The 15322-nt window shown below is 37.7% G+C and overlaps 1 protein-coding gene across 2 annotated transcripts; it reads left to right on the top strand.

Moving 5' to 3' along the window:
* Positions 1-27: 27 nt before the first annotated feature.
* Positions 28-12344, top strand: bag5 (BCL2 associated athanogene 5). 2 transcript variants are annotated; one of them, XM_077539622.1, is made up of 5 exons: positions 28-407; positions 3692-3863; positions 5145-5639; positions 6524-6759; positions 7779-12344. In XM_077539622.1, the coding sequence occupies exons 1-5, from the start codon at positions 385-387 to the stop codon at positions 8329-8331; spliced, it is 1479 nt and encodes a 492-aa protein (XP_077395748.1). In that variant the 5' UTR covers positions 28-384; the 3' UTR covers positions 8332-12344. The 2 variants fall into 2 exon arrangements, with proteins under 2 accessions (XP_077395748.1, XP_077395746.1); XM_077539620.1 differs by lacking the exon at positions 28-407 and adding an exon at positions 609-838.
* Positions 12345-15322: the final 2978 nt, after the last annotated feature.

Raw genomic sequence — 15322 nt, 5'->3', positions numbered from 1 at the left:
CCCTCACCTTTATATCGAAAGCATCAAATCCGCTATCCCACGATTGCGGCGCGTCATGGTGACCAAATGAAGCCTCGCTTCATGTTGGCAAAAGAAAACCGACACGCAAAGCCGACGTTGACATAAAATTCAAACGTTTGCTTGAAACCAAACTAATAACACGCGCGCGGACTACAAGTAATTGATAATATAGTTGTTTAGCGTCCAGCTGCCTGAATCGAACATTCCACAGGGCCCAGCGCAAACTCCGCGTTCGTTGCGGGCGGGGCCAAGGCGAAGTGACGCAAGCAAGCTAGGTAGCCTCGCGAAGCTAATGTTTGTTAGCCGTGCTGGAAGAAGAAGAAGCCGAGGAAGGAGCTGTGCGCCTTATCCCCCGCACTTCTCATGGCTGCACGCTGGCTATGCAGGTGAGAAGAACGTCAACAACGTGCCCCCCAAACCTTCTAGCTGTTTTGGGTGCGTTCCAAACTTCCACCAGCCGGGCGGGGCACACACAGTCAGGTGATCGAACATTTGCTCAGAGAAGCATCGGTGACACATGCTCTTGGAAGGAAGGTGAAAAAAAAAAAAAAAGTTCAAATGTCGTCTTTGGAAGGGGATTAATGTACGCAATGAGCTTTCGATGACGTTTAAAAAGGCGAGCTGGTAGCGGCGTGTGGGCGGGGCCACAGCTGCGCGGTGCTGGTGCTGATGCTGAGCACATCTGCTACGTCGCTCCCTTAAAACGGAAAAAAAAAATCCACATTTTCACTGGTTTCTCTCTCGTTTTCCTGATTCAACCTCACCGGATGGGCTCGAGTTAAAACATGTGCGCCAACGTGTTCGGAGTGTTGAAGAGGTGAGAGCTGTCGTGACAGGCAATGTGTGTGTGTGTTGCAGATGTGCTGCAAGTGTGTGTGCGCAGGTTGACACATGTGCACCTTTTTTTTTTTTTTTTTGCCGGGATCACATAATGCGCCAATCCGGGAATAGGTTTGCTGCAGGTGGGCATGCAAGGCGATGCTGCTGGTGATGTTGCATGCAAGGAGGAAGAGGATTCAATCGTCTTTAGCTGCTGTTAGCTTCTTAGCATGTCAGACCCCCCCCCCCCCCCCCCCCCAAAAAAAAAGCCTTGCTAGGCGTTCTCTCCTAGTCTGGATCCATGATTGGGCTCTTAAATGTCACATGTGGTCTGCAGAAGATCCGGCGTTGTGGTGGTGGAAATGACCTGGCCGTCACCCTCTTACATAACATTTTCTAAAGGGGATTAACTGATCCATAAAACCTCTCAGAAGTGTCATTATCATCGGAGGTGTAGCGCTATATCCAAAATGTTAAAAATCACATTTATTGATGTTATCTTGAAGGTGACAGTTGGAACAAAATGAAAAACGTGCTAGTGAAACAGATTTAATTGCATTTACATGGAAGCATGAATTGCTAACTGCTAGCAGTGAATTCTCCAATCATCCACAGATTAAAAATTATTTCTTAATGATGTACAGCTTCATTATCTTCTTTTTCAAAAAGTGCAGTAGTTTCTTAGCAAGAGTAAGACTTTGAACTATATTTTTAAGTGCTTAAAGCTCTCCAACTTTGTACACCAAGTATTTTATTCCCAAAAGGGCAAATAAAAATTATTGCATGCTAGTTTCAACATTAACACTGCTGCTATTAAATATTGGAAAATAAAAACTGTACATAATGACTCAATTGAAAATTATTTCACATAAAAGTAAAAAAAAAAAAAATCAACATAAATGCTAACAGTCCTAAATAATAGTGCAATTGATTTGTATTTAAAAGTTATATACAACCAACCTGTACTCAGCAAATGCATTAATATGAATAAATGCTTATATGCATAAATATTAATAATTAAATTTTAAATTAATAGTAATTTGATTATATTCATATACATATTTCCTGCACTGTATTTACTGTTAAATTATATATTTATTTTATTCATAATATTACTAATGAATTATGAATACAATTCCAAATGAATAATGTAATGCATAAATGCTAGAGGCAGTCTGTGTACAACTAGTGTCACTCTCACCATACTTTGAGAACCAAACTTTTCTTTCACTGTAAAATGTTTTTAGTAAATGAGCATGTCAGCTAAGTTTTATTGTGCTGTAAAAGATCAATGGCCTTAGTAATACTCCTTAAATGCTATTTTTATTTGACTATAAAGGAAATAGGAGTGCAGAACATTTTGTGAGGGATAAGAGATGCGATTGGATTGTGTTCGGGTCAGCGGACGAGCGTGATGGGAAGAAAATGCAGAAAATCTTCAGAGTGGGAAAGGGAAAATGTAGGCCAACCTCGTTGGCTCGGCGTGTGCGTGATTCGGACCCGCGACTGCAAGCCTGATGGTCTTCAACAAATGAAACAATGATGGGTCGTCATTATCATCATGTTCTCAAGTCAGGAAAATGAGAGAGAGAGAGAGAGAGAGAGAGAGAGAGAGAGAGAGAGAGAGAGAGATGGGTGAATGGATTAGACAGATAGATAGATAGCTGCTAGCTAGCTAGATGATAGCTATAGATGATAGACAGATAGATAGATAGCTGCTAGCTAGCTAGATGATAGCTATAGATGATAGCTAGCTAGAGGATAGCTTTCTAGCTAGCTAGTTAGATAGATTACACAGACAGAGATAGATGCTAGCTAGCTAGCTAGATAGATAGATAGATAGATAGATAGATGGTAGCGAGCTAGATGATAGATAGCTAGATGATAGCTAGATTATTGCTAGCTAGATGATAGCTAGCTAGAGGATAGCTTTCTAGCTAGCTAGTTAGATTGATGGATTACAGACAGAGATAGATGCTAGCTAGCTAGATAATTGCTAGCTAGATGATAGCTAGCTAGCTAGCTAGATGATAGCTATCTAGCTAGAAGATAGCTAGATGATAGCTAGCTAGCTAGATGATAGCTAGTACGGTTGAGAAGTTGTAATTTTTGAAGACAATTTGGAAAACTATGACCCCACCCTCCTTTTCTTTCATCAGACCTGTTACGCCCTCACCTGCAGACGACGCCACCTAATCAATTGTCCCGGTACTTTTGCGATGTGTAATTTACAGCACTGACTAGTTTTATCTCGCCTGTGCATGCTTAGGGTGGGGTAGATGAGAAGATATCCAAGGCCAAAGCAGACAAAGTTTAACAGCAGTACAAAACGAAAAGCAGGGGTGGGCAAGCTTAAATAAACGACTGCATTTGGACCGTCTCACATGGAAAAATAAGATTAAAAAAAAAATCACCGGGAGCCAAAACACCCTTTTGATATCAAAAGTGAGTATAACATGTTTTTTTGTTAACCTTTCGATGTAAATGAGTGTTTGTTGCATTTTTAAAATCAACGTGCTTCTACAGAGATTGTGCTATTTTAGTATAAGAAAACCAAACTTAAGGTTGCGGTTCAAATTGGAAAACCTAGAAAAAAAAAAAAACTCCAACTTTATCGTACGGGCTGGACTTTTTTGTTTTTGAACTTCCATTTTTAAATATCATTCAGCGTGTATGTGTGCGTGTGTGTCTTAACCGCCACCTGACCCCTTGTCGACCTCTGCTCAAAAAACACAAAAGGAGGCGACCCGACAAAATGACCAACTCACTCAAAATGGCTGCCACGTAATGGATAGGGAGTTCTTCCGCCGGTTTCCGCTCATTGTTGTCACTTCCTGTTTGTTTTTGTCAGCCTCTTCGGGAAGCCATTTGATGGTGGCAAGAGGATGGAGCACGGAGGGCAACCGCAACAACAGCAGCAGCCGCCGATGGCGACGGAGCAGCCGCCGCAGTACCCGTCCCAGCACCCCGCCATGATGCGGCTATATGAAGTCCACCGCGAGGTGACGGCGCTGGGGCCTCAGGTAGGTTAGCACGACGTCGTATGCCGCCGTCGAAAATGAAACCGTAACACGTGTTTTCAAGATGGCTACTTTTAACTTTTTCCTCGAGTTTTTTTTTGTGTTTTTTTTAGCTCAACAACCAAAATAAGGTTTAAAGAGGACGTCGACCTTGAACATTTCCTGACAATAATATGTTCTATGTGACCGCACTAGTCGAAACATGACGTTCTGATTAATATTACATTTGTGTGATATGAGTTATGCAGCAAAATGCAGCCATTTTTATCCATCTCGGCCATTTTGCCACTTGCTGTCGACTGAAGATGACATCACATGATAGTGATCAAAACGGCTGAATTTTGCTGCTTAACTCATATTCCACTTATGCGATATTAACCAGAATATCATACTTAGACTTGTGGGGCTGCATAGTATGGAGGACCAAACTGCAAAAATAACAAAATAAATAAACTGTAAATAATAATGGATATAAAAATATAACTTAAAAAATTAATACAAAATAAATAGAAATGGAAATTAAAATATATTTATATAAATAAAAGTAAAAATAAAAAAAATGCAAGACTAAAAAAATAAAAATTAAAAATATAAAAATAAATATGGAAATAATAATAATAATGGAAATATTTATGTTTATGTACAGCACTTTGTATACATCAATGCCTGTTGTTAAAGCGCTTTATAAAGTTGAGCTCAGAATCTTTTTTATTTTTGTATTTACTTTTACTAAAAAATTGACAATAATAATTATGTTCGATGCAATGTAGGACCAAAACTGCCAAAATTAAAAACAAACAAAAGTGAAAATAAAAACAGATATAATAATAAATTATATATATATATATATATATATATATATATATATATATATATATATATATATATATATATATAGATAGATAGATAGATAGATAGATAGATAGAGAGATACATACATAATAATAATTTTAGTTCCATTTTTATTTTTTGTATTTAATTTTTTAGTATATGTTTTATATCTGTTTTTATTTTCACTTTTATTTATTCATTTATTTGTTTGTTTTTAATTTTGGCAGTTTTGGTCCTCCATTGCATTGAACATCTGGAAGCAAAATTATTATTGTCATTTTTTGGGGGTGTTGACTTCCCCTTGAAGTGTAATTTTAATGACGAACAGCAGATGGAAGCATTGCATTGTTTGTTTTCATCAAAAGCTCCTTTCCTCCAGATTCCGGAAAGAAGCCTCTGTAATTTCCTTCTAAGGGTAATTTCCTTGTTACCTGTCCCCAAAACCGTCCCCAGGTGTGCACCTTCAGCGGCCTTCCCGACGATCGCGACTACAAGCGCCTGGAGCGCGAGCTGACCCGCCTCCTTCTGGAGGTGGACCGCGTGGACACGGAAGGGAGGGCTGAGCTGCAGGTGGCGCGCAAGCGGGCGGCGCAGGAGGTGGAGGGCCTGCTGCGCTACCTGGAGGAGAACGCCCGCCACCCGTCCCGCCGGGCCATGGAAGAGCTGAGCGAGGAGGCGCGGCAGCTGGTGGAGCGCCGCGTGGTGGCGCCGCAGCGGCAGGGCGGCGCCGCCGACATCGACGACGATCTGGTGGAGGCCCTGCAGCAGCTGGTGCTGCGCCTCACGCAGGTGAAGACAGAGGGCCGCGTGCCGCTGCGCAAGGCGCGCTACCGGGCGCTCACGCGACTCTGCGCCGTCCAGGACGTGCTGGAAGGTCGCACGCCGCAGCAGACGCTCTCGCTTCCGCTGGCGGGGGAAACGCATGTCGCCGTCAACTGCATCAATCAGGTGACGCCCGTCCGCTTCACCCTCAAAGGCGTTCCCGTCAATCCTTTTGAACAAATGGCACAGTTTACTAGCTTCATTCGTCTTCAAACTTGGTTAGTGGGCGCTCAATGTTTTTCCTATTTTTTAATGTGTTTATTCTATTTAAAAAAAAAATAATAATAATAATAATAATAAACTTTTTCCTATTTTTTTTATTTTATTTAAAAAAAAGTTTTTTCCTATTGTTTAATTTATTATATTTAAACAAAACATTTGTCCTATTTTTTTAATTTATTTGTTCTATTTAAAAACATGTTTTCCCTATTTTTTTTATTAATTCAATTAAAAAAAAAAACGTTTTTCATATTTATTTATTCTATTGAAAAAAACACGTTTTTCCTCATTTTTTAATGTATTCGATTTAAAGAAATGTTTTTCCTATTTTTTTATTTATTCTTTTTACAAAAACATACCTTTTTTTATTCTATTAAAAAACCTTAAATATTTTTGAATTTGTTCAATTTAAAAACGTGTTTTTCATATTTTTTAATTTAGTTATTCTATTTTAAACATGTTTGTCCTATATTTTATTTTTTTTCTATTACAAAACGTTTTTCCCATTTTTTTTAATTCTATTTAAATAAATGTTTTTCCTATTTTTCCATTTATTCTATTAAAAAAATGTTTTTTCCTTTTTTGTAATTTATTCCATTTAAAAAATGTTTTCCTGTTTTTTAATTTATTAAAACAAAAAACATTTTCCCTATTTTTAATTGATTTATTCTATTTAAAAAAAAAAATCCTACTTAAATGGAAATAAAATTGATGTCGTCAAGCCCCAGTCGCGGCTTTTTGTTGTTGTTGTCGTAATGATTGAAGATATATTTTTTTTTGTTTCCCGGTAGGTGATGGTCAAGGTGAGCGTGGCGCGCAGCCAGCTGGTGGCGCTGCTGATGGGCCTGAGTGGGCGGGACAGCTGCGCTCACCTGTCGCGGCTGCTGATGGAGATGCAGGTGGAGCTGGACGCCCTGGACGTGTCGGGCAACGCCGCCGTCAGGAACTACCGCAAGCAGGTGGTGGAGGAGATCAACGGCCTCCTCAAACATTTGGACCTGGAGGGAGAGGGCGACGACACGCGCAGGTCAACGGCCACCACCCATCAAACCGACATTATTGATTACCATTTATATACATTTTTTTATTTATAATTTTTTTAAACACATATGACATAAGACTAAGATATTTAAACATACATAGCCCCAAAAAATAATTTATTCAATGTTTACAGATTTATATATATTTTTTACTTTATTTTTTTCATTTTTTTATATTTTATTTGCCGATTTATATATATTTTTTAAACACATTATATTTATATATATATATATATATATATATATATATATATGATTTATATTTTCTTTATTTTATTATTTTTTTATTTTTAATATTTGCCTATTTATATTTTTTTTACATTATGACAACATAAGACCAAGATAATATTTAAGCATTACTTAGCCTAAAAAAAAATTATATGTATATATATATATATATATATATATATATATATATATATATATATATATATATATATACAGTATATATATATGTGTATTTATGAACCTTTTTTAACAAAAACAAAAAGAAAAGAAACGAAAACTTTTTTTTGTTTTTTTTAAACAAACACAAAAAAGAAATAAACTTTTGTGTTTTTTTTGTTTTTTTTGTTTTTGAACAAAAATAAAAAATAAAAACTGAAAACTTTTTTTTAAACAAATAAAAAAGATTTTTTTTTTTTTTAACAAAAACAAAACAAAAAAGAAATTAATGAAATTAAAAAAACAAAACAAAAACTAAATAAACTAAAAATGCAAAAAACATTTATTCACAGAATTTTAGTTTACTTTTTATACAATATTTGTTTTGACAAATACTCTTCAGATTGAAAAAATAAATAAAAATACTAAAACTAATACTAAACCAAACGTAAAATGAAGCATTTGCATCTGCCTTAAAAAGAAAACTAACTGAAATCTAACAATGAAACAGAATCCAAGCTAACAATGCTGAAACGATTAATCGACACATTTTGGAAGTGTTGCCACCAGCGCAGTGCGAAAATGGCCCAGCGTCACCAAATTTGCTTTTTTTCTCGCGCAGGTACGACCTGGCGCAGAACGAGTCCATCCGCGAGATCGAGGCGGCGCGCGGCCAGGTGGGTCGCCTGCGCGAGGGCGTCCTGCGCCAGCCGGGCCCCGGCGAGCCGGCCTTCCGGCCCAAGGCCGAGCTGCAGGGCCTGCTGACCCGCCTGGACCGGGTGGACGCCGCCAAGAACCCGTGCATCCGCGAGGCGCGCCGGCGCGCCGTGCTGGAGGTGCAGGCGCTGCTCACCTTCCTGGACCTGCGCGAGGGGCTGGCGCGACGCCGCCAACCCGGCGGCGCCGACCAGAACGAGCACCCGGCCCACGCCGCCGTGTGGGCGGTCCTGGCCAGCCTATCGGAGCTGCAGGCGCGGGCGCTGGCCTTCCACGGCAAGCGGGCCGACCGCAGCTACGCCGTCCTGGAGGAGCTGCTGACGGCGCAGCTGCTGGCGCTGGACGCCGTGGACCCGCACGGCGACGCCGGCGCCAAGGCGGCCCGCAAACAGGCCGTCAAGCTGGCGCAGAACGTTCTCAACTACTTGGACATGACCACCGACGAGTGGGAGTACTGACAAGCGATATGCGCTTTCCTGATTGGACGCCTGCTGATGACACGCCCCCCACAAAATAACACAGCCTGCTCGTTATTTACATGTGTACGTATTTGTGAAAGTATGTGTATTAATTAGGGCTGGGTATCGATTCCAATGTCCTCAAATAATTCAATTTCCATTTTTTTCCGATTCACTTCAATAGATCAATTCTTCTTAGATGTCAAGAAACAAAAACACGTACTCAATCCCAAAGTAATTTAAATTAATTCAATTTAAATTAATCACATTTAAATAAATTAAATTAATCTTAAATGTCAAGAAAAAAAACTCCACATGTACACAATCCCAAAGTAAATTAAATTAATTCAATTTAAATTAATTTAAATACATCTTAAATGTCAAGAAAGAAAATACACCACATACTCAATTCCAAAGTAAATGAAATTTAAATACATTAAATTTAAATAAATTAAATTAAATTAAATAAATCTTAAATGTCAAGAACTCCACATATGCTCACTCCCAAAGTAAATTAAATTTAAATAAATTAAATTTCAATAAATAATTTAAATAAATCTTATATGTCAAGAACTCCACACATACTCAGTCCCAAAGTCAATTAAATTTAAATAAATTACATTTAAATAAATAAATTAAATAAATCTTAAATGTCAATGAAAAAACTCCACATGTACTCAAGCCCAAAATAAATTAAATATAAAATTAAATAAATAAAATTTAAATAAAATAAATCTTAAATGTCAAGAAAAAAACTCCACGTTCTCAATCCAAAAATAAATTAAATATAAATTAAATAAATCTTAAATGTCAAGGAAAAAAATCCTCCAAATCGATTCGATTTCGATTCACAAGAGTTTGATTCGATTTCAATTTTTTTCAATTCAATTCAATCCAATATGGCTGAATTATGGAACATCAATTCTTTTTAAATGTCAAGGACATGATTAAAAACCAAAAAAATCAACATGAACTAAATCCCAAATTTCATTTAAAGATTAAGTGTTTAAAGAGTAAGCTTAAATTAAAAATTAAAAATGTATTTTTAATTTTAAATATAAAAAGTTTAAAAAGATTACATTTAAAGGTTAAGTGTTACACAAGCATTGACATCAGCAAGGATGAGGTGAAGACGTTTTCATAATTCAAATTCAATAATTGCAAATACAAATTTAAAAGATTCTGAAATAATTTCAAGAAAACAGATTAAAAAAAAAAATCGGCCTTTAAAATTCTATTTTAAGTATTTATGGGAAAAAACAAATATTCAAATAATTGATTCATGGTTTTATGAATCAATATTAGGCCTGAAAAATCAATTTGATATCAATTATTACATTTTTATTTTTTTTAACCCAGCCTGAGTATGAATGTGTTTGAATGAATGTGTATGTGCGTGTGTGAGTACACAAGTACGTGTTTGTGTACGTGTGTGATTGAAGTCTTGTGTTGAAGCTCCTCCCCTTTGATGGTCCCCACTGAACCCAATCGAGGAAGTGACCTTTTGACCCGCGTTTGAAAAAACAAAATGGACTTTTTCCACATTTCCTACTTCGACTATCGTGAAAGTGGTCGACCGATTGTCGTTTTTACCTGGAAAACCTCCCTCGGAATGTTCTGCGCTCCCGTTTCCGTGGCGGTCTTTAGCGGGGAGGTTGCTAGTCGGTTGGCGGACAGCGCCACCTTGTGGCTCCATTTAGACTTCAAGGCGCATTTCCTCGAATCGGTTGCACACGATTTAGCCAAATTGCCGGTGAGCACTTGACGGATTCTCGGGCCGAGGCCTCAAACAGGAAGTTGAGCGACATCTACTTCCTGTTGCACATCAAAAGTCAAAAGACGACGACGACAAAGATGGCCGACGCCAACGGGACCTTAAGAATCTTGGTGCCTTCATGTTCACGCTTCCCAAAACGGATCCAAACGACGCCTTGGACCACGCGACCGCACGTGTGTGTACCGTGTGCTCACTCGTGTGTACCATGTGACCAGACGTGTGTGCGCGCTGAGCCACCAAATGTGTGTCCCAGATTACCACCACGTGTGTATACCATGTGAAGAATTTCACCCTGATCTGTATGTACCAGATGTGTATACCATGCGAGCAAACATTCACCATGTAAACAGACGTGTGTGTACCACGTGATCTATAGTGGGATGTGTGTGTGTAGCACGGGTATGTAATGTGACTAGACGTGTGTGCACCTGCGTTACCGGACTTTTGTCTATTGTGTGTGCACAATACAATCAAACGTGTGCCATATGTCAACTACGACGTGTGTGTGCCATCTCACTGGATGTATGCAGACCATGTGACGAGACGTGCATGTGCCTGGGGTGTATCATGCGAGTACACTTTTTGTGTTTACCGCATATGTACCATGTGACAGGGTTGTTTACAAGGTATGTACCGTCTCACTGGATGAGTGTATACCACGTGTATTACATGCAACAAGACAAATGTGTCCCATATCACCATATGTGTGTATACCATTTGAAGAATTTCACCAGATGCGTATGTACCAGATGTGTATACCATGCGACCAAACATTCACCATGTAAACAGACATGCACTCCACGTGTGCGTACCATGTGATCTATTGAAGGATGTGTGTGTACCGCAGGTATGTAATGTTATTGGACGTGTGTGCACCTCGTGTGTACTTGCGCTACCGGACTTTTGTGTATTGTGTGCACAATACAACCAAAAGTGTGCCATATGTCAACTGCGATGTATGTGTACCATCTCACTGGATGTATGCAGACCACATGACTAACGTGCGTGCACGTAGTGTGTAGCATGTGAGTACACTTTTGTGCTTACCGCATGTGTACCATGTGACAGCGTTGTTTACAAAGTATGTACCATCTCACTGGATGCGTGTATACCACGTGTATTACATGCAACAATACAAATGTGTCCCATATCACCATATGTGTGTATACCATATGAAGAATTTCACCAGATGCGTATGTACAAGTGTAAACCGTGTGTGTACCATGCAATCTGTCGAAGGATATGTGTGTGTACAACGGGTATATAATGTGACTGGACGTGTGTGCACCTTGTAACCGGCACATTTGTGTATTGTGTGTGCACAATACAACCAAACGTGTACCATATGTCAACTACGACGTGTGTGTACCATCTCACTGGTATGCAGACCATGTGACTAGACTTTCGCGCACCTGGTGTGTAGCATGTGACTACACTTTTGTGTATACCGCGTGTGTACCATGCAACAGGGTTGTTTCCAACGTATGTACCATCTCACTGGATGCGTGTATACCACGTGTACTGTATGTGGGAACACGTGTGTACCATGTGACCAGATGTGTGTGTGTGTACCATCTCACCGGATGCGTGTGTACCATTTGAGCAGACACGCAATGACGCGCGCACACACACATGAAGAGCACAAGAGAGTTGCACTAGTGTGTACTTTTCGATTAGTATTTTTATTGCACAACACAATCGAACTTTATTTAATGTGTTGAGATTGAAAACAAAATGGACGCCATTGACGTACTGATTAGAAGCTTGGGTCCGATTACTTTTTGTGCGTTTTTGTCAGCGCTCACATCAATGGTGGGTACGCGTTTTCCGGCACCTCGGTATTATTGTTGACTTTATTGATCATATTCACGAAGCTATTTATAGACTTGATATGTAACCAATGGTTTTTGTCTCATTGCTGTAAAATTGATCACAAATTATCGCCAAAATGTCACATCAATATATTGACTTCAATTTCATGTTGACTTTAAAAGTAACAAATACTCTTCCATGCAAAAGTTAAAACGGGAGAAAAAGTTCACAAAAAAATATATTTTATTTTAAGGAAGTACTTTTAATTTCAATTGAATGTGCTGCTTCCATGCTAACGATGGCGAATGTGTGACTTTTTTTTTTTTTTTTGATACTTCAAACATGACGTGTACAAAAAATAGTGACAGTTTAGGAGAAAGCTTGTGTTTTAGATTCGCTGCCAAAATAAACATGTTACAACTTGGTTTTGGTGAGTTTTTTTTTTTTTTTTCTTTTCTCATTTTCTTGGAAATCTGGGGAATTTTTGGTCTGTGATGTGCCGACTATTTTATTTTTGGGCATTCTTATTTATTAGCTGATTCTCCAGAGAACAAAAAACGTCATGTTTTGTGTGCTCGGGGGCGCTCTACATGCAAATTCAACCTGTCCATCCTCGCTGATACAAAAAGTCCATTATCATTATCATCATTATCATCATTATATTATATTTACAAGACATTTTAAAAATACGAGAGAATATATATGGTTATGCAACAGTACCGGTAATAAAAAAATAATTCTTTAATAAGTAGAAACATAAATGTGCATAGTTTATTGGAGTTGGAGAAAAACAATTAAAATACACATGATAGCAAAGAAATAAATTCTATATGGTATGCATCTTAGTAGTGTATGTATTTTTCAGCCTTTTTAGCTTGTACTTACTAGGACTTAACTAAATGTCAACTTTATAGATCAACTTAAGAAACTACATGGATTCTAAAATATCGATTTTACTGCTGCTTTCCCCTAAAAAGCATTATTTTCTTTTATTTATGTATTTATTATAATCAATAATATATATAAAATATAATTATATATTAATAAATTATTTATAAATTTATTTTATTTATTCTCTATCTTTCATTTTTAAGCTTAAAACTTAATTTTTTCTGGACTTACAGTTCTTTTATTTTGACGTCTTATTATTTTTATGTGTATTACGGATTTTCTTAAACTGTTCAAATTAGAGATCTTACATATTTTTTGGTGACAAAACCTGGGGGGAAAAAACGGCCAGCAGGGGTCGCCACGTGGCCAGGAGAGTGAGAAGGGCCTCGCGATGACGTCACAGGCAGTGGCAGGCCACAGATGAAGGCAAACGATGACGTAACATCACAAACATGATTCATAATTGGTGCGTTGAGGCAAAATGAGCATGTGCGTGCGCTTATGTCACATGGAGGTTGGGTTGGAGGGGGGTCTTACATAAGCGCCCCCCCAGTGATTATGGTAAGCTGGCGTAAAGACGCTGAAAGCTTTAAAGTAAATTGTTGAGCGGCCGAGCTCAACGGTACATAAAAAAATATGAATTCAAAGCGTCCTCATTGTGAGGAAAACAAAAATTTCAAATGTTGTAATCCCATTCACATTTTATACAATAACAAATTAAGGCCAACGAAAATCAAAACTCTAAATATTATCCGAGGCATTTCAAGTTCTGACTCCCATTTAACAAAAAGTTTGAATATGATTCAGGAGGGCGTGCACACTTTCGCAGCCACATGATTATTTTGTTTATGTTTACTTCTGTTAAGGTTCCGGTGCGACCGGAAAGTGGATCCCAGAATCACAGAACACAGAGGAGTAAGCGAGAGGTTTTATTCACCAAAACACGTGAATATGAACATAAAGCGCTGGACACAGCCAGGAAAAAGGTTAACAGAAAGTGCTTGCAAATTGCAAGGAGGGAAATTAACACAAAACAAAAAGACCCGAAGGCTACAAACCGCAAACACAAGAAAGCAACAACTTACTATAGCTATGAAACACGCCACATAAAAGTGGGAACAAAAAGAGACGTAGCAAAACTTTCGTAGATGAAAATCGAGAATCTTGGAACTATAATAATTAGCGAAGGCGAAAAACAGTAGAAACACTAGACGATGGCTGTGAGCAGACGGAGCAACGACCCGAAAGTGGCTGCAAGGAGTCCCAGTCCTTTATGAAGGCCTAATAGGTGATGCCCTGCAGGTGTGGTGCAGGGGACACGCCCCTCTCATTAATCAGGCACTGTGAGACAAGGAAAACACACTGAGAGCCCAGCAACATGACAACTTCCCCTTTTGAAAAGATTTCAATTCCATTGAATCACACAGGTCAGAGGTCATATTCCTGTGAAAATGACTGAGTTGTGTTAAATACCAGAAAAAAAAATCTGGCATTTCAACAGGGGTGTGTAGACTTTTTATATCAACTGTATATACAGTATTAAGAAACGTAAAAAAAATTTTGTCCTTAGTAGGAAAAATAAATCATTTTTTTTTGTAATTGTAGTATTAGCAAGAGTGAAAGAATCTATGTGAATGTAAAAAACAAAAAACAACAAAAAAATTACAATGTTAACAAAATTCCTGCAATTTTCACATTTTTTTTTGCAATTTTCACATTTTTTAAATGACCCCAAAAGCGTGTTGGAAAAAAATGCTTGCAGTGTCAACAAATGTCAATTTTTTTCTTATGATTGCATACTGTAAGCAAAAAAAGCTAAATTAATAAAGTGTGAAGAAATAAAAATGTAAAACAAAAAAAAAAAAAAAAAATGTTAGTAAGTCATGGAATATTCAAAAGGGTGGTTGTTGTTTTTTTGCCATGTTATCAGATGTCAACTTTTCTCCCAATGTTACCGCACAAAAAAAAAAAAGTAAAAATGTAATCTAGTAACCTTAAAAAAAAACTAAAAACAATGTCCACAAAAAAAATAAAATAAAAAATGCCAGTCGTAATACATGTGATTTTTTTTTTTTTTTTTTTAACTCTGGACAATCCGATCAAAATGTTAAAATATTTACAAACATTTACATAAATAAATTGAAACAGGAAAAATAAATAAATCAGTTTGTTTTCTGCTAAGCATAAAAATATTTTCAAATATTATGAAATATTAAATTCTATTATTTATTAAATATTAAAGTGTAAAAAAATTCACAAAAAACGTGTAATTTTAAAACTTGACAACTTTTTTTCCCCGTTACATAAATGTTTTTCTAATGTTTAAAAATAATAATAATAAAAAAAGCACTCTTAAGACATGTCCCCCATATTTCGTGTACGTGGCGAACGCACGTGCAAAGAATCTTTCCAACGTTTGCAAGTTGTCGCATGAAGCAAAACACAGCTGTTGTGCATTCCAAAATGTTTTCGAACGTCTCTCTGCATGTTCCTTTTGTTTGACGGACATCT

The sequence above is a fragment of the Festucalex cinctus genome, chromosome 12, assembly GCF_051991245.1.
Source record: "Festucalex cinctus isolate MCC-2025b chromosome 12, RoL_Fcin_1.0, whole genome shotgun sequence".
Classification (NCBI taxonomy): Eukaryota; Metazoa; Chordata; class Actinopteri; order Syngnathiformes; family Syngnathidae; genus Festucalex; species Festucalex cinctus.
The sequence above is the reverse complement of the archived record's forward strand: the minus strand, read 5'-3'. Positions and strand labels throughout refer to the sequence as shown.

Bases quoted from the DNA above. Each gene is read 5' to 3' on its own strand.
- bag5 (XM_077539620.1), top strand. From the start codon at position 807: ATGTGCGCCAACGTGTTCGGAGTGTTGAAGAG. The intron at 839-3,691 runs GTGAGAGCTGTC...TGTTTTTGTCAG, and splicing joins GTGTTCGGAGTGTTGAAGAG to CCTCTTCGGGAAGCCATTTG. The intron at 5,640-6,523 runs GTGACGCCCGTC...GTTTCCCGGTAG, and splicing joins CCGTCAACTGCATCAATCAG to GTGATGGTCAAGGTGAGCGT.